Below are 24500 nucleotides of genomic sequence, written 5' to 3' on the forward strand. Positions count from 1 at the left end.
GGGTTCTAGGGAACCCCAGAATCATGATCCTATAGCACAAAGGCATGTCCAGTCACTAGTCACTGGCTATTACTTACGCATCGAAAAGATGGTGGAAAGTATCAGTAATTATCGATGCATAAAGTTTATCGAGTTTTAGATTTTTGATAAAATAGTGCATCGTACATTTTAAAAGTTCATTGAAAAGATAAGAATGGGTTCGAATAAACGGCATAAAACAGAGAAGAGCCGGGATACTAAGAAGAAGCGGCACCGAAGCCGCTCACGTAGCTATACGCCTGAACGCGAGAAAACGGATAAGCACAGGCATCATAAAAAGCATAGAAGAAAAGAACGCAAGGATTATGACAGTGATGGTTATTATCAGATTCATTCTTTCTAAGATATACAAATACGTTATGCGATGCATTTCTCAATGTCGTTTATTTTTTTTTACAACTCTCGTAACTGTAGTTATGTTTGAGCGGTTATTCGAGATATGCTTTTCATTTATTCTTAACAATTTCTTTTTCCTCATGTTGAAAATGTATCGCGTTTTATCCGCAGAAATGTACTTATCAGTGTTGAATACGAAATTAAATAATTTGAAGGGGATTGAACCGAATAATATTTATATCTTGCATAGGTACATAAGCATTTACTATGATGAACATACTATGTTTAATGTCAGTTAATACTTTGTTCATTTTATTTCAGTTGAAATAGTTAATGCACCTCCTCCACCAAAAATCTCTAAGTCATCACATCCATCAACACCTCCACCTCCTGAAATTTCCAAGCAGCATAGTCCTTCGCCGGTCAAAGGTGGTGCAGCTCAGAGTTCTTTATCCATTGAAGAAACTAATAAATTACGAGCAAAATTAGGTTTAAAACCATTAGAGGTTGATAGTACTTCAAAAGATGATCCTAATAAGATCAAAGATGATTTGGGAGAATTTTACCACAAACCTGCTCCTGATGTTAATGAGAAGTTAAAGTCACAAAAATTGAAGGAGAAAATTGGTACTCAAAAGCAGAAAAGGCTTATTGAAGCTAATCTAGCAAAAATAAAAAGCTTAGGGGAATGTGATTCTGATGATGATGCTAAGGCTTGGATTGATAGAACCAGACGTTTGGTGGAAGAGAAGAAGAAGGCAGAAGAAAGGGTAATTCTTGAAATGCTTTAAACATTTAACATGTTTTTTTACTAATTTTTAATTTTCATTAGGCAAAAATGTTAGATCAGTTGGATGAGGAATTTGGTATTGGAAATTTAGTCAAGGAAGAAATACACGCTGCTCGAAATACAGCTTATACCGAAAAAAATTTAAAGGGTCTTAAAGTAGAGCATGATATTGTAAGTATTTATCTATGGAATTCGGATTTTTCGATTATTCTTACAGAGAAAATACTCTAATAATTAATATTGATGTTTTACAGGAAAAGTTTGAAGAAGGTAAAACAGTTATTTTGACTTTAAAAGACCAGGAAGTATTGAAAGACGACGACGACGTGCTCGTCAATGTGAATATAACAGACGAAGAACGTTATCAGCGTAATATTCTAAATAAAACTAAGAAACCTGGTTATGATGCATACGATGACGATAACTTTGATGAATTTGGTTTACCTAAGAAAAGTATCTTAGACAAATACGATGAAGAAATCGAAGGCGAGAAGAAAGAATCTTTTGTATTGGGAGCTAATAATATCAAAGATAATAAGAGTAAACTCGATTACGTTAAGCAGCGTTTAGCTAATAAACGACTAGAATCATTGCAGCTAGCAGAGCCAAAACTAGCTAGTGAATATTTCAATGATCAAGAACTTGCAAAGTTTAAGAAACCGAAGAAAAAGGTTCGAAAAATTAGGAAGAAATTAAAAGCAGAGGACTTGATTCCTGAAGATAACGATTACCTTCGCGACTTAGGTAGCAGGAGAAGTAAACGACCTAAGGATGCAAAAGATAACGACAGTTTAGACGTGGACGATTTAGAAGGTATTTCGCACAAATTTCTAATAATTATATCATGTACCTAACGTGTAACCTATTGTTCCTACTTTTCAAATATAGCACCTCCTGAAGATCTTAGCGGAGTAAAGTTGGAGGAAGATGACAAAGAAGTAGAGCTTCAGTTGGCACTGAAAAAAGCTCAAAAATTGAAAGAATCACATTTGGCAAATATCGAAAAAGTTGCTGAAACTGTAAAACATGAACCCCTTAGTTCTGAGGAAAATCAGTCTGGGAATATTGTTCTGAATGCTACAGCAGAATTTTGTAGAACTTTAGGAGACATTCCAACGTATGGACTTGCCGGAAACAGAGAAGAAAATGGGCAGGAACTTATGGATTTCGAAATGGATGGAGTTAAAGAGGAACCACCGATAAATGATGAAGAGGACGATGGTCGTGGCGCCTGGAATACTGTACAATTAGGTATCGTTTCATAATCTTAACATACATGGGCTACAATTATTTGTAATATACTTATAAACTATTGTACTTTCCGGACAGATGAAAGTATAATAGAGCCAGTAGCGATGGAAGCTGCGATTTTAGACGCGGAACCTTCGCTTGGACACGGTGTCGGTGGTGCATTAAAATTGGCAATGAGTAAAGGTTATTTGCAAAAAGAGGATAGTAGTAGACCGTCTGCGTCTCGTTTCGCGCACTTACAGGCTCAGAATTATTCGATAGAGGACAAAACTTACGGGTATGTATGGAACGTAACTATTGTTCAATATAAGAAGCTTTCTTACAACACGTTCACAAATGATAATTCCCATTAAAAAACGATTGTAAGAAATATTCTTCTATTGAATGCATTCCAAACGAATGTTATTAGACAAGTCTCTAGTGAATTTCACTGTTAGTTTAACAGTCGTAATTAGTGCCCTGATTTCGGTGCTTGGAAATGGATGATCCGCTACCGCAAGAGTTAACTACTTTGTCGGAGATGATCAAAGGCCTGAGAAGAGAGTAGGATTAATTGAGGTATGTTTATATTATGCGATTCTATTGTCGCCAGCGAGATACATACAAGTGTTCTAGACAAGTCCGGTACGGATCGAAATCATATTAATTTATTTAATATAAAAATAATTTCTTATATCTACTCAACGATGGTTTCATTTATACTATATTTGCATGTTTCAACATACAAAATATGATAAAGTTCATACAATTTTCTGTATTTCTCAAATCAAATTTAATCTTCCCTACAGGAAATAGCACGATAAATTAATTTTTATTGACTTGTTTAGATTCGTGTTCATTTAATCGCATAATGTAATGTATCTTCAAAAATTCGATAGCCTGTTTTTAATTACTACATATTCTCGGTAACGTAAATTTCGAAACACCGAATTCCATGGGCTACTATAAATTTCTATACTTAATATAACTTTTTATTTGATTTACATAGTGTTCAAATTATTTCATCCATCTTTTTCCTTTTAGAGATGACGATAAGTTTGGCAGAAGAGATCGATTCAATGGTCCAACTTCAGAATTCAAGGAAAAAGATGGTTTCAAACCTAACGTGAAATTGGAGTACATCGACGACGATGGACATGTTTTGAGTGCAAAGGAAGCTTTCAGATATCTTTCGCACAAGTTCCACGGAAAAGGTCCGGGGAAAAATAAGGTCTGAGTTTCTTTCTACATTCTGTGTCCACTTTGAAACTATAGACATTACGACTGTATAATTTTCTAATTTCTAGGTTGAAAAGCGAATGAAAAAGGCGGAACAAGAAGTCCTAATGAAGCGTATGTCTTCGACGGATACACCTCTCGGAACGCTTAATTTATTACAAGCGAAGCAGAAGGAAACTCAATCACCGTACATAGTTCTCAGTGGAAGCAAACAGATGCAAACGTAAGATTGTTCGGTATTATATCGTTACGTAATAAGATGTGATTTAAGACATTGTCACATGAATGTTACAATTATTTTTTTTTTTCAGGACTAGCATATCAAAGTCGAAGCATTAAAGGTTTTAAGGCTAAGTTGAATCAGAATTGTATATAATATACAGGCGGGAAGAAATCTTGTATCAGTACAGTTTTTCAGATAAAGTAACACATTAATCGTCGTAAAATAAAGGCATTGCACCTATTTCTTGTTTTGTTAAAACTAAGTACATGGTAATAAAGTAACACTTAAGTATGTGAATTTATAAAAGAGGCTAATCCCTTTTATATCCTTCTTTCATTGTTTTTAAACATATCGATTGTTTGATAGCTTCAAATATTAATTTTAACAAATTTATTTCATTTATACATCATACAAATCGTTATAATGAAATTTTTTATTTTTTACGAATGATATGGCCCAAATATTTATATTTGGTAGGAAGATCTTTTGAAACTTCGTTTAAAATTAATTTTTTTGGTATAATTTTCAGTATTTTGAATGTGTATTATAAAACAATATGAACGATATTGTTTCATCTCGATGGGGTACTTTGTATTCTTACTCAAAGTACGTTTATTTTAATTAAATAAATTGACTGTTATCACAATAAAATTAAGTGGGGAACAAACGATGTTCACAACTATCTCTTATTCTTACCGATATTCATTAAAACAATACAATATCTATATACTAACAGTAACATGTGCATAAAAACTATGAATATTTTAACATTACTCCCATTTCTATACTCAATCACAATTTATAATTTCTAGTAACCTATTCGTACAAATCACTACTTGGAAGATATAAAGTTGAATACTACAAAATATTTTATCGTTCCTAATGATACACTATATAAACATTTGTTGAACATTCTTTGTTCACTACGAAATAGTATTATCTGTGACATTGAAAATATTTGTTGTTCCGTTGAATGAGAAGATCCGCAGTTAATCATCAATGAAATATATGATAACATTCGCCACCGATATTTACTGAGTATTTTTACAATTTATATCGGTATCATGCTCTTGAAAATGGTAACGATTAATTATTATAAGAATGCTAAATGATATTAAATATATCCCTGATATCACAAGGCTTTCCTTTGTGCAAAAATAGTAATACTTGATTCCTTGAATCTTATGTAGTGCACAATGATCTTATAAATTGTATTTTATAAATATACCTCCAACTGTAGACAATACTTGTAAGACTTACTCTCTATTCACTATCCACAATTCTTTTTTTTTCTTTTTTTGGGAAAGTTTGGCACTTCTCTCGACGATTTACACAAAAGTAATTAGGAATTTCTTTGAACTAAAAAACATAAGATGTATTTCCTATTGTTAGCTAAATTTTATAATCAGCTTTAAAAGGTTGTCAAAAATTTCAATTGGTTTATTAAAACTAGTATCTTTATTGATAAATAAAAATACTGGGTAACTATACGCTAACAATAAAAAATATTTTAGTCTTTTGTTTAATATTTATTTCTTAATCGAATTCGAAGCCTATTTCGCTCGATATTGTACAATTTGATACTTACTTTACATTATGGATATGATTTTCTATTTGTTGAATTCTAAGAAACTTATATCAGTAACACAATGATAATCGTCAAAACGACGAAATTTAATATATTATACTTTACGGAATATTTACAAATCTGTTGTTTCACCAGAATTCAACAGATCTAATATTTTTGTGTTACTGTCATTTTTAAGAAATCCCTCATCCTCAGCATATCTGTTACGTTATATTCAAGTAGATATTTCTTATTTTTTTTCCTACACGTCAAGATTAATATAAATTATACGAATTAGATGAATATTTTTTAAATAGCTTATTCATTCATCGCACGAATCCTTTCTATCTTCTTTTCTTATGTACATGTACCTATATACTAAAATATTCAACTAATCTGACAATTTGTCAAATCTGTATAATATATTATAAATTGACTTGGTTTGTTTTCCATTCATCGTAAGGTATTAAAAATCATTGGTATAAGTACCGCGAAAGGGAAGTGCGAGTGTCAGCGTTTCGGTCGACGGTCAGTTAAAGAGACACGGTTGTTAAAAAATGAAAATCGATCATCATCGTATCAAAACTGTTGTATACAAGATAACTAATGCAGTATGAAACGGTGGAGGTAAAGAATCGAGCGTATAATACAGTTGCTAACAATTAGCTTTTTGGATATACCTTTCTCAAGTTAGTTACCTTCCAAGGTATCTTCCTTGAGCGTAACATCATAAGTAATTGTTATCTGTTCAACGTTTCCATGTTTTGATTCTGAGCATTCTTGCTCACAGCTTCATCTTGACCGCTTGGACTTGGAAGCCTGGTAGATTTGATCGACTTCAACTTGGTCGTTCCACCGTATCTGAAATTCACGTCGCTACAAGTATCCAAAGGATGCATTGTTCCCATTAAGTTAGTCACATCATCGTCGTTTGTGACTTCTAACTTGGTAGTTGGTACTTTCTTAATCGAGCCCAATTCGTAAGCCGATTTCGACGACTTCAGCTTCATCTTCGCGTTCAGCGGCAACGACGCGGATTTCTCCAAGTTCACCGCCTGAACCTTTAGATGATTATCATTCTGCGCCACCTGCTCGTTGGTCGAGTTCATTTCATCGGTGATTTGTATATCTATATTGACAGTTTTTGGATCATTCTCGTCGTTTCGAATAGTCTGTTCAGCGTACTCGTTTCTAAGAGCGGCTAACTGAGCTCGCTGCTTCTGAATGTGGTTGTGCGAATTGGAGAAGAATGACGAGACCCTTTCGAGTTTGGTAGCCAAATTCGGTTGGCTCAATGTAGATTTCAGAGGATAAGGTGTCTCTACGGTGATATTGTTTTTCATGAAATTGTGAGATTCTCTACCTGTCGAATTGCTTTTTACCATTCCCAGTTTAGCGTTGTCCTCGATCAACTTTAAGGGATAAGATCGGACAATACTGTTCTTTCGTTTCTCGGCAAGGCTCAGTTGTGCAATAATTCTACGAATCTCTCCGGGAAACTCGATGTCGGGACGGGTTTCGGATAACTGTTGAATAAACGCACCCAACGTAGCGACGGTCACTTCTAAACTACGATTTTGGGACTCGAGTTTTAATAGAGTCGATTGTTGCACCGATCGAGCTGTCTCCAGACGATGCAAATTACTCATGGTGATCTGTGAACAAAGTTTGGTTGAATTAGTTTTAGAAATGCTATGCTTGAAATAAGACTGATCCCTGGATATCCTACTTCTAGTTGTTCGTTCAGCTGTGCTACATCTTGGGTAAGTTGTTTGTTAAGTAGCTTAAACTTCTCCAAGTTTTCCATTTGCGGCTTCACCGACATCATTTCTTCCTGCAACACTTGGTACTCGACCCTGTACTCGTTCAACTGTTTCGTGATCTCTTGGTCCGGATAGAACACGCGTTTCATCACTCGATCCAAAATCTCTCTATCCACGGCTGGTACCCGGGTCTAGAAATAAAATAAAAATACAAACCTGTCTTTCAACTTGAAACACACGCCGGAAGAAATTCCCTTACTTTAAGATACTCCATAATTTCTTCGAAACTGTCACACGTTAATAATTGATCTTGATGCTCTTCTAATAATGCCATTGCTACACGGAAGAGTACTTCTGTACTTTCCAGAAAGAGTAAATCTAAAAGGGTAAATGAAAATAAATCAACATTAGAATTCTAAGGCATAAACAGGAGCGTAAAACTTCATCTGATCGTGTTAATCAATTTACCAAATACTCTAGTTACAAAACCCAGTGGAAATTGACTGGCGAACAATGTCAATAACCATGGCGCGGCGTACAGTGTAGGCGAAACTTCCTGTTTATCGAAATGATTATAAATCGCTGGTAACCTATCGTGTAGTAATCTAGATAATTGATATAAATATAGCTGCAATGCTGCCATATCGGGAAGATACAATTTCCTTAGGCCTCTTCGAAACATTAGGTGCCGTAGAAGAAAAAATGCTTGATCTTCGGACATCTAATTGAATAATACAAAAATATAAAGTCGAGGAAAGCATTTCGATAAACGGTTAAAACATATGAATTATAATACTTACATGCAGTAACAGAACGCCAGCAACGAAACTAAGTCCCTGGCAATAACCAACCTCGTGGTCCAAAAGTGAATATGCTTTCAACAAATTGAATAACGCTAATTGCCCTGGACCTAGAGGTGAGCTAAAATAAGGATGATTTGGAAACGTTCGTCCCAAATCGATCAATATTGCATGTTGCTGTGACGTAAGCTGTGTCAAAAGCACATCATATGGCGTATTATAGTTTGGAAAATCGCGTGTATCTATGGGCGGTTGTTTCAAGCAAAACTGTTCGGCTAAGAACTGCCACACTTCTCCTCTCTTTCCTTTTGGTACACCTGAATCGTTTAATTGTTATAATTAGTACGATCTACCATAGAACAAAGTTTCCCGATAATTTACCTTGTTTAATAGCGTGCAACAGCATTTGATTATCACATTTGGTAGAAACTCTCGATTCTTTGCTCACGAGAAGATCCCATACTTCTACCAATTCGCGAGCACAACTACTAAGCTCGTCATATTCTAATTTGATTCTCTTAACAGTCGCTTCTTCTTGACGTACTGAAACAGAAACCAAGCTTTAAGTACACTGATCTTAGCATGTATTTTATTTACAACAAATTGGACAAGATATTGTACCCCTAAGCCTCGCGTTCTCCTTCTCCATTCTTATAAGTATTAACTGTTGATTAATTGCTTTCTTCCACAGATCCCTTAATTCTTGTTTCGTTCTGCGCTTTGGGGTTGTCTGAGGTGTTTTATTGATACCAATGTTTCCGGTTTTATCGTTCTCTTTCTCGTGATCTTTACTGGGAGTCACGACTCTGTTTAATATAGCTTGCCTCCAGGAACTGTTCGACTGGACCGGACTGTTTCCATCGGTTTCTGTCGGTGACATTTTTGGCGAATTTCCTACCTTTAGAAATCTATCGAAACATATTTGCAAACGTGAGTAGCAGTAAAAAAGATGTAAGACTATATCATTGTTTCTAATGTATTACGTACATGTCCATCATAGAACTCTTTGGTCCGGTATTCACAGTTAACTGTTGTTCAGGTGAAACTCTCAGAGACCTTGGCCTACTAGCTTCCGGTGAGATATCAATGATAGATGACTGTCGCGAAATTTCCGGGCTTTGGCTACCGCTTTTTTGTATCACAGCATTGAGGTGACTCGTATCTCTCAAATGCGAGATAAGACCAAGGTCGTCCCGCGAACCCTTTCTTTTCATCAGATTATCGAAGCTGTTTGTAAGAGAGCGTTTTGCTTTCATAAATATTGTGCTTCCAACACCTACGCTTAAGTACTGATTTAAAAATTCACTCCTGTAAAATATATCATAAAATAAATTTAATATACAAAAATTTAATAGATGATTTATATTTTGATATTCTGTTTCTTTAAACAGTATACATAGAGTTTTTCCAACCCGATAGTATAATTAAAAAGGGGGTGAATTTACCGCCAAAAGATGTGGCTCCGTCTGGTGTTTAAGAGGAGAACTACAAAACGATGTAATTTTTGCGCTCCCTATCGACGAAACAAAGAAGCTTATTTTTAACACCAAACACGAGATGGCTCCACTTATTTTCCCGCCATAAAGGTTTTTTAAAACACAGAAGTTTGATGAATTTTTAATATTTAGGAAAAGATTTATTTAGAAAACACCACCCAGTCAGAGACACTTAATATGTTAAAATGAATAAATAACATTACCTATTCTCAGCCGTATCGTGGACATGTCTGGCTTGTTTCGCCTCGCAATGAACGCGCAACAGCCTCATTAAAAACTGATTTTGCTCGCGCAGAGACGTACCGGTACCGCCAGTGGCCTCGGCGCTTTTGTATTTGTTAACCACGATTTCCTGTTCGTCCTCCGGCAACAATTCCATTCGCGAGAAGATTATACTCTGAGTTCTTCTGTCGTTCTGGCCTGGAAGCCAAGAAAGACACGCAAACTCATTATCCCTGGTCGCTCGTAATTCCGTTGTAAATCAAAGAAACAAGAAAAATAGAGAGAGGAAATTACCATCGATTTCCTGGCACAACTTGTTGTACCAATACATAGGGCAGTGTTCGCACGAAATCACAGGATATCTTTCTTTCCTCGTAACGTCACAGGTCCCGACGAATGCTTGCGAAATAGCTATAACAAATGACCGCATTTTTAAACATCAAATTCAATTCAACTCTATTCCAGTATACCGATGAGTTTCTGGCAATACCAAGACACAAATGTACTTAATAAAAATTTGAACAAGAATAAAAGTTGACTCACCAGCAACAAGGTCGTCCGCGACTGATTCCGACTGACACTTGAACACATAGCCGATAAAGCAGTCTATGGTATTTTCTTTACAAATAAAACCAAAGTGTTCTGAATTTCTCACGCCTTGCACGCAGCTCGCTACATCTCTCAATTGTTTATGAAGCAGTACCTGCTTTCTATCCGGACTGATCAATCTCAAATCATGTCGGCCTACCTGAAATTCACTGTCAGATCAGGATATACTTTCAACAGGGGCTTATTGTACAACGAATCGAGTGAATTTCACACCTGGAAGAGCATCGTACGGTTGTGCTCGTCGCCGGTTTTAACCAAGGAATCTCTTCTGGAATTCAATACGCTACCGGTCGAGGATGCTCTGTTTCGCATCACTTCTGGCGCATGCATGGAATTGTTGTTCGTGGCATCCCGATTCTCCTCGCGTTCCTCTTTCTCCGCTAGGCTGGCATTTTGCGGCTTTGGAAAGGTCTCCACCGAGCCGGTGAGCGTCGACGGAACTCCCAAAGGATTGATAGCTGATATGATTCCGCTTCCTGAGACATTCTCGATACTTCCCGTCTCGCTGGCGCTCGATTCCTGGGATAATAATATTTCAATAATATTTCAATGATACATATACTGGAACAACTTGAATCGTTAGGGAAAGGAGAGAAAACTGGAGAGAGTGAAGCGTGACACTGACTCACCGCGCTGTTTCTCCTGTTATTGGAAGACGTTAAAATTGATTGACGCTGATACTCGGTGAGGAAATTGGTCGTCGATAATCTCGATTTCTCAAGACCGTGAACGCGAAACCTTACGAGCGCATCGTCGATAAAGGCCTCCGATACCTTTGGATGCGATACCTTGATTTTTCCTACGTAAAGCACCTGAAAGTAAACTCTGAACGATTAATTTCCGTATTCAAGGGAATTGGGATTGTTCGAATGACAATTTACCTCGAAGAAGTGGGAAGAACTGGGCGATATGTCAGCACCTAGAGACATCAGGCTTGCCGCGCTGCTTTGAGATCTTTGAGGCGCATCCCTGCCTTCGAATCGGGACGAGGCTGAGTGCTCCTTCATGTCTCTGAGGAATTGCTGAACCTGGAGACAAAGAGGAGCATTATGAATCGTAATATACCCCCGCACGACCGTGTCATTACACAGCGTTCACAGGCAGCAAATTAATCCTCGTCACGCGACAACAGACAACAATCGCATTAGCAATCTTCGTGTTCGCGATCGCAGTCATTGCACCTCAAAGATGCCTCCATTCATCCTCAAATCCTACTTAAATACCTTCTTTCAATGAAAATATAAATAAGGTTTTTAAATATTTTTTAGTAGATTCTAAATTATGTACAGGAGATCTGTTATATTGAGAAAGGAAAAAGAATAAATTCATTTACATAATTTTCATTGTTACAGCAAACGTGACAAACACGCATCACCCATGCGTTCGAAAATTTCTTCACGTTGAGAGAATTTACCTCAGAAATAATCCAGGATGTAGCTTTTCTTAACTAAGTAGCTTGTACCATTAATATACAAAACGGATTTCGCAAGGAAACGTGCATCAAACGTGGCCGATGGCCGTGGACCAAAATAACCTTTATTTCAGGAGCACTCGTCGATCACATGGATTTCCTTGTTCTTCTTCAGCTCATCATTTATCTTCCTCGTTCAATATTAATGACTTTCATACACGCTCCGCGTTCTACAGCTACTTTCTATCGCATACGTTTACCATTAATCATTCATCACGAATAATTGATATCTCCTTTCGAATAATTTTCTTAATTGTTTTCTATATTCACGAATAAACTTTTATTTAGCACGAATTTTTCGTAGACATATTTTTCTTAAATCGTTCACGAGGATGAGTCGTTTCGTAACTAGATGACGCGATGTTTGCGTATGATAGAACACTGAAAAGAATATAAAGGAATAACTAATAGAAAAGATGATTAGAGGACAAACGAAGTTATAAATGAACCGTGTTCGAGGAACAGGAAAGAAAAAAGAAAAACTGGGCAATCGATCTTCGCGTAAACGTTTCGATAAGTGCAAACAATTTATTATGCAAACCGTGGTCGGGTTTCGATTGCACGACATCGAGTGATTAGCGGGGTGGAGAAACGTCAAGATGTTCGTTGACACGATCGATCAGGAAACAATTCGTATCAATGAAAACAAGAAAAAAGAAAAAAAGATTATCTTGGAGGGTGGTTATCTTAGGGACCGCGAGGTCTTCGGCTGCGACAGGAAAATCTCGCTAGCAGTTGCTGACACAGAAAGCAGATCGGCACAAAGCGATGGGGCTTCCTTTATCCAATTACTAGACGAGCTCTTTCGACTTTTTTTTTTATTATCCGGCTGGCCCTACCTTTCTGAAAAATATTCAGCCGACTATTGACACGGGGATACATTTTAACCGGAGACGATGAATATTCACGCGATACACGAGCAGGAAAATTGTCATTTAAATTTCCATTGATCGTACAGTAAGGATAGATTAGAAAAAATATATAAATATTCAGGAACGTTTACTCTTGGGTATCAAGTGCTTATGATTACTATGTGTCTCTTTTAGACGAGTATACATCGATAAATAAATAAAAAAATAATATACCATTGATTTATTTATGGTAAAAATCATCAATATTATTATTATTTTATAAGTACAATTGTTTTCGTAAAAAAAAATGATTAAAAAAAAATTCGAGGCGATGGAGATTTGAACTCGCGAACCTCCGGTTTGAAAGTAACTACTTCACTGTTTTACGCTAATCCAACACTTTTCCCTAATTTTTATTTAAGGAAAAATAATTAATTTTGTGGTAATTTACAAGTTGCACAACATTTAACTCAAATCGACGACTTCGCGGTCGTGCTGTTCCCGTTATTAGAAGTAAACTGTTCGTTTCTTCCTATCTCTCTAAGTACATCTGTTCGCGTCTCTCCCTGCTCCATTTGTTTGATACTCGTCTCCACTTCCGACTGATCAGAGCCAATTCAAGGTACGCGTGATCATCAGGAGCACGGCTGTGCATCGTGATGCGGATCGATTGAATTCACGTGAAAAATTAGATTGAACGTCTTCGAGATCGACCCTATGATCTGTTGCATTACGAGTTGCAGTTAAACGGAGGCGACCATTTCGCAAACATCGTTCTCGGAAAACAAGGACGTCCCGCACGAGGAAAAAGACGAGCGGAGAAATCGTTTCCGTTCGCTTTTCCGTCGCGTTTCACGGCCAAGAATTAAATGTCGAAGGTGTGAATCAGACACGACCGCAAAATACTCGATGGCGAACCTGAAAATTTTTAACTACTGCACAAGCGATATAAATAGACCTCTCGGTGCAATGAACCATTATTATCAAAGTATGCAAGGTATTCGTTCGACGCCTATTTGGAGAAGAAACGAGAGCTAAGTTTCTATGCGCGCCAGGTGTCGCCCATAATTAAATCCTAATTACACCAGCCACCAGTGTCTCTATGCTTGGTTTCATTCGATTTCACGCTGAAAAAGTAAACCTAGATCACGTGGAAGGTCTTTGATCTTGGCTGACACGATTTCCATTGAAATGTCGAAGAATGCGTCACAAGTGACTGCGAATACCTTAACAGATTAAAATGATATATAACGAATGAAAATTAATTAACAATTTCATACGTGCAATTTTTTAGAAACGACTAATCTTTCAATTGCAATTAGTATTCGATACAATAGATAAAAATAAAACGGTGAATAATGTAAAACGAATGAAACGTGAAAATCATAAATACGCGACAAGTTTTGTTCTATTATTCGTGATATTTCTTTCAGGTAACAGAAGAAAATGTTATTTGTCATTTAAATTACGATGCTTGAAGAGATGTTCTAGATGAATTCGTTCAGCAACGCACAGCAGCCAAGATGTCTAATTATATGCAGACAGCTTGTCGCTTTTAATCCTTCCACGAATACCGAAGCTTTCACTTGTGTTATTTAAATACCACACTCCCACCATTTCAACTAGCAATTTTGACAACAACAAAATCAAATTCCAAAGTGTATTTTCCTTGGAATAACAAAAATATGTGTAAATATTTTCGTTTACTCATTTGGCAGAAATTCGCGCTATTTGCAGAAGTGGCTAGCGTAATTAAGTAAGGATAAGAAAATCTCCTTATTCTAAAAGAAAATCCTAGTTCCATCAATGACAAAACTGTCGTTTTAATCGGTACGAGCTAAGCAACGATTGAATAAATTTTATCGAAACGATAACAAAAAGTACCATTATGTAACATCGAAATTATTCGTTCGATGTTCGCGAATAACAATGTAAATAACGTTTTTTACACTCGGCAGGAGATCTTATTCTCGTTCGATGAAACGCAAACAATCGTTCGTTGAAAACATAATACATTATATTACTGCTGTGAAGAAGAATGGTACCTTCTTGCACGTACACGTGTGCTGTAAAAACAGCAATAAAGAGAAAAGAGAAGGAATGCAACGTATCACTTGTACGTGACGAAATTAACATTAAACCTGAAACAAGGTGGCTGCACAACGATGCAACGAGATATATGATTATCGATACCTTGTTGCAACGAATACTATAATCTCCGAATAATAAGATTCTGAGTAAACGAACGCCTTTTCTGGGATAATCATGTACAGGGCTGCAAAAGTATTCGGACACCATTTAAAACAGAATACTATAAGTTTTTTTCTAACATTTTTAATGCTGGATCAGAGAACTAGTCCCGACCTCATAAATCGGCCGATTCTCGTTTCTTTACGCGTAAGTACATTTCGCTATCGCTTTCGCGACTGTCATCAAGAATTCGAAGAAATATACCGCAAATCGCGAAAGCAGACACCGGTACGTGATCGAAATGTTACAACTTCGGCACGAGGGCGACGTGTAGCAGGAAAAATCCGTGAAGGAACTCGTATACAAAATGGGGATCTTTTTTACGGTGGATTCCACGAATTCCCGGTTGAAGGGCGAACAATTAATTATCGAGCGATTATTCTAATTCAGGGGTGAATTAGCGAAGGTTAGCGGAGGGCCGCGTCTGATCGGAAACGGCCGAAAAAGTTCACTTTAGCTTGTTCATCCCTATCAGTCTATCAGAGATGATTTTTCCGTCTGATCGCGCTCGAGCGAGGAAAGGAAGTTCGCTGGTCTGGATGCTGTTTCCTCTTTCTTGTTGCTTCCGTTCGCCGGCTAGGAGACGTCGGGTTCGTGGTACCGCAGAGTCTAAATTTACATCGACCGAGGAACGAAGCAGAAAATTTCGAGTCTCTGGCAGAGAACGTTGACTGACCGTGTTCCGATTATTTCGTGAAAAACATCCTCTTACCAACCGACGTCCCTTATCCGCGAATATTTCTCTTGGTCGCGATCGAAGACTGTTGTTGCTTCGCGAGCGTCTAAGAATACCGCGTTGCATTCTCACCTCTACCTTGGTGAAAGTTACGTAAAACGTGAAATACAGACTGAATCGTGTTTGACGTAATTGTTTCGTGGTCGATCCGCTGGCTGTGACACACACACGCAAGTTGCCTTAACCCTTGCTTTTCTATTCGAAAAAAAAAATGTCGGATAACGAGATTATCTCGTGCACTTGGTATAGCTATTCTCACGATTAGCTTTAACCCCTAGGAAATTATTTATTTTCTCTTGTCCCCTTAAAAATTTTCGAAACACATAAATCTCTATTAATAATACAAACTAGCTCGGTGCCAGGAACTTCAATTCTTGTAAAAATATTTTTACAAAATCTTTTTTTTTCAACTAGCTTATACGTAAATTGTGTTGGCAGTATTGCCGAGAAAACAGAGCGAATGACGGAGGAAAAATGTCAGAGGAGAGCAGTGAAAGAGAGTTTAAAAGGCGGGTTGAAATAGAGGAAAGGAGAGAAGAGAAAGAGAGTAAGGTAATAAGGGAAACAAGGCTAAATAAATGCGACCTCTCGTTTACGTCTGTTACTGTATCTTCATTTTCTTGCGCTACTCGAATCGTGCGATTACTTTTTTCCTTCGAATTAGCATTGCCTTGAGAAAAGGATGTAGGTTAATCTTAAAAAAAAAAAAAAAGGGGTATTTAATATTCCAGTAGCGTAGATGTTTGCGAATTTACTGATACGAAACTACGTGCATGAAAAAGAAGGGAAAAAGAAGTTAACGGTCAATGAATCCGTTTTAGCAAAGAAACGGTCCTCTCTTCTCGGTTACTTGTGCATAAAATATGAATACCACTTGTAAATGTTCCAACAACTTTGTTGCATTTTTATTTAAAACGATAAATAATCGATACCCATTCGAATAATGATTTTCGCAACTGGTTTAATCAGAAAAAATGAAAGAAACGTGTTCGCGCAGCGTGAAAATAAAATAAAATGTTTCGACTTTAAATGGTTTCTCGATCTACTCACTGCAGGCTTTTTGCCAATAGCGCTTGTATCGCTGTAGGACGTAACCTTCGTGTAAGGACTTGAAGCGGATATCGGCACGGTGATCATTTTTCCGTTCTTTGACTTTCCTCTTTCCCATCGGCGAAAAATCAAACCCCTCGGATCCCCGTTCGCCTTTTTCCGCGAACAATCCGGCACGTTTTCACGGTCACTTCCGGCGGCCCGAATTTTCTGTGAAATCGGCGTAGCTTCTCCTCAACGATGACAAAACAATCTTTTTTAATAACGAGATTATTATGTATCCTCCTGTCGGATGCATTCGATAATTAAGGATTTATCCCCACCTTCGAAGACTATCACGGATGAAATATCATCTTAACTTTATTAAAAAACGTAAGAACCGGTAATGGTAATTCGTTTAGATTATCAGTAGCGATAACGTTATCAGAAAACCGATCGGTTTGCGGTGAATATATTAAGGGTTGAGGCTGTTCACAATAGTCAATAGTTTCTCAATTTCCACAGCAATGATCCGATTAACCGCAGACTTTCATATGGTCCATTCAACCGTTGAAAAACGGATAGAAGCTTGTTCACAGGGTGTTCTATACAGAGAAAGGAATTGTACTCCACTTCGATGTTTCTGTCAAACTTTAACGTCATTTATGACTGTCCTTTTCACTTCGACTAGTGTCAAACAATGTTTTACGAGTCTGATTCGATAATAGAATCCAAAGTGGTAACACCGCTCCGTTTCGAAGCAGGTACCGCACTGATTCAATCGCACTTCTTTACGTGCAAAGTGCACAGGAATTATTCTAGTGCCGAAACAACGTTCGTTTGCGAACGAGCGCAGTTCCCGTAACACCTTTACCGACGGACGAGGAAACATCGACTGACGCGACGAGCGCCTCTACGCTCAAGGAGAAAACAAGAATGGACCCCTCTACGTAAGTCGTCCCCCCTCAGGTAACACTTTGCTGAATTATTCTAACACGAAACAGGGTTAAGAGGTTCCTGACATATGATCGATTTACCGTTTCCAGATAGCAAACATCTCTTTGTATCGTCATTAATTGATCGGATCTCTTAGTTTATTGCTCATCCTTGTTTACCCTTTCTGACGTTACAATATCTTATCCGTCAGTCATTGTCACTTTAGGTTCCAAAGGGTGATTCACGTCGAATAGAAACAAAAGTTGAATCATAAAATAATCCGGACAGAAAGACCAAAAAAACAAAGTTATTGAAATCTAATTAAGATTTCAGGAAAAACAACGCTATCACATAATATAAATAAATATTTTCACGGTCGAATAGAAACAAAAGTTGAATCACAAAATAATCCGGACAGAAGGATATTTTTTGTAAAAGAAATTAATTTTAATTGACAAACAAAATTAATGAAATCTAATGAAATTAAGATAATAGGAATAACAATGCTATCGCGTGATATAAATAAATTTTCTCAAGATATTCGTAATCCACTAATTGAATTAATTGTTTATTAATAAGATTCATAAAATGAAAAAAAAAAAAAGAATCTTGTTTTCAACGTGTTCAGCACTTATCTGGCGTTAAGTCCGGCCGATAAAACGCAACGAAATCTCGGTCACGTCGTGCAATAAACAATTACGGCATACCATTTGATTATAAACATTCCGGAATTGCAATTACGCGAGTACCGATCGCGTTATTCGTTTCGAGGATACGAGGCTCCCGTTCGACGGATATTTATGTTACGTGACTTGGTCAGTATTTTGTTTCTCATTTCAATTCTCCAACTTTTAGCGCGTGCCTGCGCGATCACAACATTTTACACAACCTTACTGCCCACCCGGTAATGCAATTTGCAATTCAAACGTGGCCAGTTCGATCCGGCGAATTTTTAACATGCACGTATTATGCATCTCTCTTAAAATTTCTTCGTAAATAAAAGTTTCGCAATGCGTTGTATCGCGAAGAACAGCGCGCTAAAGACTGCTTACACCCGATTTTGTGGTACCGTTTTGTTTACATAAACAGCGGAACGCATGTGCAATCGGAATTGTTGACCTAAGAAACGGGCCAACGAAAGCGGGAAGATTCTTTGACTCGACGAACCAATATAGCCAACGAGAAATCGAAAGTCACTTTTTCCCTGTACCTCGGTAAGATTTGCATAATCGCTTCTCAGCTGATGGATATTATTTTCCATCGTTCCGCGTAAATTCTATCGCGATCATCTGCAATTCAAATGCATCGATCATCTTGTGTTTTCGTCTCGACGAAGGATGCATCTACGTAACCATCTGTATCGTCGAGGATCGTAAAGACTCGGGGAAAGATTTAATGAAATGCGCGTGTTGATTAGCAACGAAAAACGCGGTACTAAAACACCTGTAAAATTACTTTTACTCGATGTTGAGAATTGGCAAAAACACGGTTAGTCCGTCAGTAGGCAGTTATCTCGTATTTTTAGACGGACTTTGCTTCTCAAGCTATTTCGGTAGCCTTGTATTTTATCGATGCATCGATGTAGAAGCTGGACGTCATCATTTCAAGTATCCTCTATTCGCATCGAGCGATTCAAGTATTAGAGAATTTAAAGATAATTCGCGGATTGGCTCGTAGATCATTGAACCACGACAGAATTTCAGGGTCGTTTCGCACCTTAAAACTAATCGTACACAAATGGAAAAATCAATAAGTCTTTGCGGCGATGGTTGCATCGTCGAACCGAAAATGACGAAAATCGTGATGCGATAATTGGCGAAAACACGTTCGACACACGTTCACGACATTTAAATTCATTTTGAATAAAAGTAAACAGAATTCTTCACTTATTTTTTATATGTCGAGCAAGAAACGCGAACAAAATAATTTCCTCGCGAATCAACGGCGAGGAGGAAGTAATTAACGTAATTTCAGCGCGATTAAAAATATTCATGAGGTGTAACATTTTTTTTACGTAACTGCAGTTTCTTAATTTTTTCCTTTTTGCTAATTAACGCTCTGGCGGTCGCGTATTTCATAAGATCTACGTTCCTTTTCCCATTCAAAATGGAACTATTAATAGTAAATACGAATAGTAATGCAAATTTATTTGAAAAGTGAAAATTGCACCCTCTGTTCGCGTATGTGAATCCCGTGGCGCGCGGGAAAAATGGCGGTTCGTTCGAAAATCGAAACGAAAGGTTCTCGAAGAAAGTCACTGGACTGAATAAAAGAAGAATGAAAAAGAAATAAAAAAAACGTTACGCAACTGAATTCTACATAGACCATAAGAACTTTCAAAAACGCGAACGACGCGGCACGACCTGTTTAACGGGCCGAGTTTTAATTATAGGTGTGCACGGTCGATGAATATCGTAAATTAACGCGGCCAAGAGATTGGTCGGCGCGATTTAACAGAACTTCTTTCTTCACACACGCGATCTTACCGTGTCAGTGTGCCGAACGAACTTCCAAAATGAATGCTACTGTTGTTTTCCTTCGAAAACCCTCGAAATTCTCTATTTCCAAATACGAATCGGTACATAAATCACGCGCGTTTCAATGAAAAATCGTCAGATCGATTGTACACAACCGGTCGAGATCGTTACGTCACCGTAATACGTCAAGTAATATACAGTGAGAGGCAAAAGTAATTAGGTACTGTTCGAAATAGAATACCTCGGTTAAAATTGAACTAGATAACTTGAGGTTCTTTGAGAAGTTATAAAAATTAATTCGCTAAAATATGTATTTTCATCGTTTTAAAAAACTACAATTTGTTGATCGGTCAACGCATTTAAAAGTTATAAGTAATTAAAATTTTCGAAAATCGCGACTTTTCATCTAAGAACTAGTCTACTCACTTTTGCCTCTCACTGTACGTGTCGTTCGACGCAAGAGCAATTTTCGTTCCGGATAATCGCGATGCTAATTATCGCGCGTACCGATGCGCTTGCTTTTTCCATGATTCCAAGGACTTCGGCTTCTTCTCTATCGAAGCTTCAGAGACGTTTTTCGCGGCTAACAGAGACGCTCGTTAAACTCCAATTAACCGGATCACGTGAGAATCACTCGTCGGATACTAATCGGTCTCTAATTAAATCGGCTCCTTTTGTCTCTCCCTGAAAGTGGAGATATCCGATGAAAAGGTGCACTAAGAGTGCTCTAACGTGAATCGAAGCTGATTACACACCTTATAATGACCTTTAGCTTCGGTGAACTTAACGATCAGAGGCGAGATTAAGTTCAGCGTGTATCGTAAAATTTCAATTATTCAGAAAAACTGGTATCAATGAAATTTCAAATTAGACAAGATGAATGATTAATACGTACAGTGAATCGCAAAAGTATTCGGACACCGTTTAAAACAGAATACCTCATTTAAAATTGAACCAAATGAAATGACTCGAGCTATACAAACTAATTTACCGAGATATTAATTTAATGAAAATTTAAAAATATATAAATTCAAATAAGTTACGCGTGTCAACGCACTTAAAAGTTAATTTGCATAGCTGCTCAAAGAACCTCGGAGTCATTTCATTTGGTCCAATTTCAAACGAGGTATTCTGTTTTATACGGTGTCCGAATACTTTTGCGAGCCACTGTATATCGTAGGATAAACGTGTCTGTGGGTGCCAGTTTGCGCAAGGTATACCAACACGTTATCAAAGAGTTTAAGCTTGCACGGTCGCGGTAACAGTATACCCGGAGCTACCCTGCCATTGGAATGCAATAAGAATACCGGCTCCTGCCAATGAACCATGAAATGTCCTTTCATTTCGTTTCCCTATTGTATTGCATAATGGCCATAATTGAGGTCCGTTGGGATCCTGTTTGGAGAGGGCTGAGGACACGAGGAGAGGGAAGCCCACGTGGGAGCACCCACTCCTCGGCATTGCCATTTTTTATTGAAGAAGGCCCCCATGCCCGGTACTGTACAATAACACTGAATCTTACATTATTCGCATCTCCACTTATAACGGATCCTTCTCATAATTTATTTATAACGGATCTCGAATATCTTAAGAAACATGAAATACCGAAAGTCCTTCATCACTTTTCTCCGCTTCTTTTTTTCAGAGCGTATCGATTCAAAATGAATCACAGGCACGATTATCCCAGACACTTTCGCGTTAATTTATGTTTTCAAAATAAGAGAAAAGTTTCATCCTTGTTTACGTCCATTTTAATAACCTGAATTTCAGCTCCAACTTCTTGGACGCTTGAAATTTATTCAACGTCGAACCGTGTTTAATATACACCAGACTTGGAAGATTCTGAATTCCGATAATGCCTCGAACGTTTAATTATCAGGCTATAACGCAAATTGCTTGATCATGATTATGGATGTAATTAAATAATTTGTTTAATCGCGATTTAACGACGCGGTATGAGAATTATTTTCTATGAAAACCACGTTGAAGTTTTCAGAATAGCGAGGGTGTACCTCGGAGTACGTTTAGATTTCATCTAAATTTTCTGGAGCTTATGGTAATCATCCTATTAGAGTTTGCCGTTTCAAACAGGAAGAATAAAGACCGCTACGTATTTCCTTGTTTCGTGTAACCTAGCCGTCCTTTGTACGCTAATTAACCCTCTTTTTCGTTCGCTTTGCCACAACGTACACGGGCGTTTTATATTTTTTTACGAGCAACCGTGGCGAAGAACGTACCTATATACGCTTCTCGCGATAAAGTTGACGGAATTTTTTCATTCACCTCCTCGGCTAATCTTTACACGCCTCGTTTTCTTGAAAATTAACGAGGTAGTTTAACGAATATCGAAGGTAAAACATAGACTCCTATTTAAACTGGGTCAATCGTGATCAAGATCTACGAAACGGATACAACGGTGCTTCGGTTAAAATTAGACACTCGATTCTTCTTTTAACAAAAGATTAAAAAAAATAATTTGAAAGGCAGCGCCAGTGCGACAGTAGAAAAACAGTCGTACGTAGCTGGACACGCTATGACTGCAATTATGCAGAATGCAATTATTGCATTTTTCAATTTAAGCTTTCCACTTATTATCGCGTGTAATTAACGCATCGAGCGGCGCGGGGGTGACTGATATAATGATTACTCCGAGTGAAAATTTCGAAACCGGAAACTCCTGAAAAAAAAAAATTGAAAAAAGAAAAACTAAATGATAATTCCGACGTTTCTTTTTATCGGTAAGTAGTGCCGTAGATTACCCGAAATTAACGGAACGTTGATAAGAAGCCTAACGAGCGGTGGACACAACGGTTGCTGTCGAGCTACCAACATATATACCATATTTTTCCTTCTTTTTTTCTTTTCTTTTTTTTAACAACTCGTCCGCGTGTTAAGATTGTCGGTGGCCTCGAGTGCACGCCATTAGAAGACGGTACTCGAGGGTACTTGGTCGGCTTCAAGCGAGGACGTGGCGAAAGAAGAGGGTTAATAACGCGGAGACCCGGTGCATCGAGGAAACTGCATGATATTCAGACGGAAGGAAAAACAAAGCGTGCAACGGAGAAAAACCTTAAGCTACTGAAAATTAAATCCCTTATCGTTCGATTATCACACGACCTCGAAGATATGTCACGTTTCGACTAAACGCTGGCAATCAAACGGTACTTGAGATAAAAAAGAAAAAAAAAAAAAAAAACTGTAATATGCAGTAGCACTTTAAATAAATAGACTCCTACACTTGGCAATCGATATACTAACATAAAAAGTGGAGATCAGTATTTCCAACGGAAGTCGGTAAGCGCCTTTTCCCCTTCTTCATATATTATTCCTACATGGTTACACATGCTTGTGGGAACCAACTGGATTCACCATATTTCTCACACGTAACGACCAGAGTTCCTGCAGCACGGTAACGACGGCATAGCGAAGAAGTTGAAGAATTTTAAAGGATCTTTAACTTCTTCCAGACGATCGACCCCGGTGTACTAGTTCATGTAGAACTTGCTCTATTTTCCAGATAAAAATCACCTACGAAGCGGTGCTTCTAAACCGCGTAACACCCTGTAGAATGTAGAATGGAAACGGTAGAAAGAAAACAAGCGATGAACACGTAATAGGTAATTTTAACCGCCTCCTGTTATTAACGGAGGTACGCGTCGCACAGAGTGCGGCAAGGGCCAAGAGTCAACTGTGCAATTGACCATACGGACGTATCTTTCCGAGAAATGTCCTTCGAGTTATGGAACAAATGTCAGCCGTTCTTTCATATTAAAACAAAGAGTCTCGGTCGTGATAAGTTTGTTCAGCGAATCTTTGCCAGCAATTATTCGGTCCCATTCATAGGCAAATATCTATTCACCCTCGGAGGATGTTGAAGTTCAATGACAACGATGGCGAGCTTTCCGCGTGTCTGTTCCTTTTACGAATTACCTTTAATATATAAATTGATTGGCCGCGTTTCAGCAACGGATAAATATTGTTGCCCGTCGATCAACGTTTCGACAACGAAACGCAGCCCTGCCGAAAATAGAATCACGTACGAACATAGACGTGAGTGCATCGTGCGAGTTATGTAAGCGATGCACGTGTGCAACGAATGTCGATACGATGGAAACTGTTATTAAACGAGAAAAGCTCGATAGATTTCTTTGCTTGATCTTCCTAAATAATCGATATTTGCCGTTAGAAAGATTTCTAACGGGATGGTTGAATAACGCGCGGAAAGAAGAATTCCAATGTCGTGTAACTACGACATTATGGTCGTCTGTAACATATCAACGGGTGTACCCGTTAAACGCAATGCACGCTCCTTAAGTCTCGATAACTTTGCTCAACGGACAATCAACACGACATTCCAATTTCGTCACGGAATTGAGTTTCAGAACTGTATCGATCCGTGTCGAGCAATTGGATAGTGTCCATCGATCTTCAGATTT

The 24500-nt window shown here is 37.8% G+C and overlaps 2 protein-coding genes across 6 annotated transcripts in view; one reads left to right on the plus strand and one right to left on the minus strand.

The window, feature by feature from the left end:
* The first annotated feature begins 54 nt into the window (after window positions 1–54).
* LOC114878031 (U4/U6.U5 tri-snRNP-associated protein 1) lies at window positions 55–4154 on the plus strand. Of its 2 annotated transcripts, XM_029191379.2 has the most exons (9): window positions 55–356; window positions 697–1145; window positions 1208–1336; window positions 1420–1978; window positions 2054–2416; window positions 2495–2693; window positions 3440–3626; window positions 3703–3857; window positions 3946–4154. In XM_029191379.2, the coding sequence occupies exons 1-9, from the start codon at window positions 194–196 to the stop codon at window positions 3971–3973; spliced, it is 2232 nt and encodes a 743-aa protein (XP_029047212.1). In that variant the 5' UTR covers window positions 55–193; the 3' UTR covers window positions 3974–4154. The 2 variants fall into 2 exon arrangements, 1 of the variants encoding a protein (XP_029047212.1); XR_003789689.2 differs by lacking the exons at window positions 3703–3857; window positions 3946–4154 and adding an exon at window positions 2854–2974 and having other exon boundaries at window positions 3440–3524.
* LOC114878030 (TBC1 domain family member 1) overlaps window positions 4070–24500 on the minus strand; it is a 23955-nt gene continuing 3524 nt past the window's right edge. For 2 of the 4 annotated variants that reach the window (XM_029191376.2, XM_029191377.2), the window contains exons 2-15: window positions 11196–11342; window positions 10944–11126; window positions 10528–10833; window positions 10249–10453; window positions 10000–10116; window positions 9687–9903; window positions 8975–9295; window positions 8609–8895; window positions 8369–8530; window positions 7988–8304; window positions 7656–7908; window positions 7447–7565; window positions 7154–7378; window positions 4070–7079 (exon numbers count right to left, since the gene is read on the minus strand). In XM_029191376.2, coding sequence (XP_029047209.1) covers window positions 6165–7079; window positions 7154–7378; window positions 7447–7565; window positions 7656–7908; window positions 7988–8304; window positions 8369–8530; window positions 8609–8895; window positions 8975–9295; window positions 9687–9903; window positions 10000–10116; window positions 10249–10453; window positions 10528–10833; window positions 10944–11126; window positions 11196–11321 — 3753 coding nt within the window. In that variant the 5' untranslated portion in view covers window positions 11322–11342 and the 3' untranslated portion in view covers window positions 4070–6164. Of the gene's footprint in view, window positions 7080–7153; window positions 7379–7446; window positions 7566–7655; window positions 7909–7987; window positions 8305–8368; window positions 8531–8608; window positions 8896–8974; window positions 9296–9686; window positions 9904–9999; window positions 10117–10248; window positions 10454–10527; window positions 10834–10943; window positions 11127–11195; window positions 11343–11728; window positions 11819–16672; window positions 17547–24500 lie in introns of those variants that run through there. The other 2 variants (XM_029191375.2, XM_029191378.2) reach the window with 2 other exon arrangements.

This window comes from Osmia bicornis, chromosome 12 (genome assembly GCF_907164935.1).
Source record: "Osmia bicornis bicornis chromosome 12, iOsmBic2.1, whole genome shotgun sequence".
NCBI classification, from domain to species: Eukaryota; Metazoa; Arthropoda; class Insecta; order Hymenoptera; family Megachilidae; genus Osmia; species Osmia bicornis.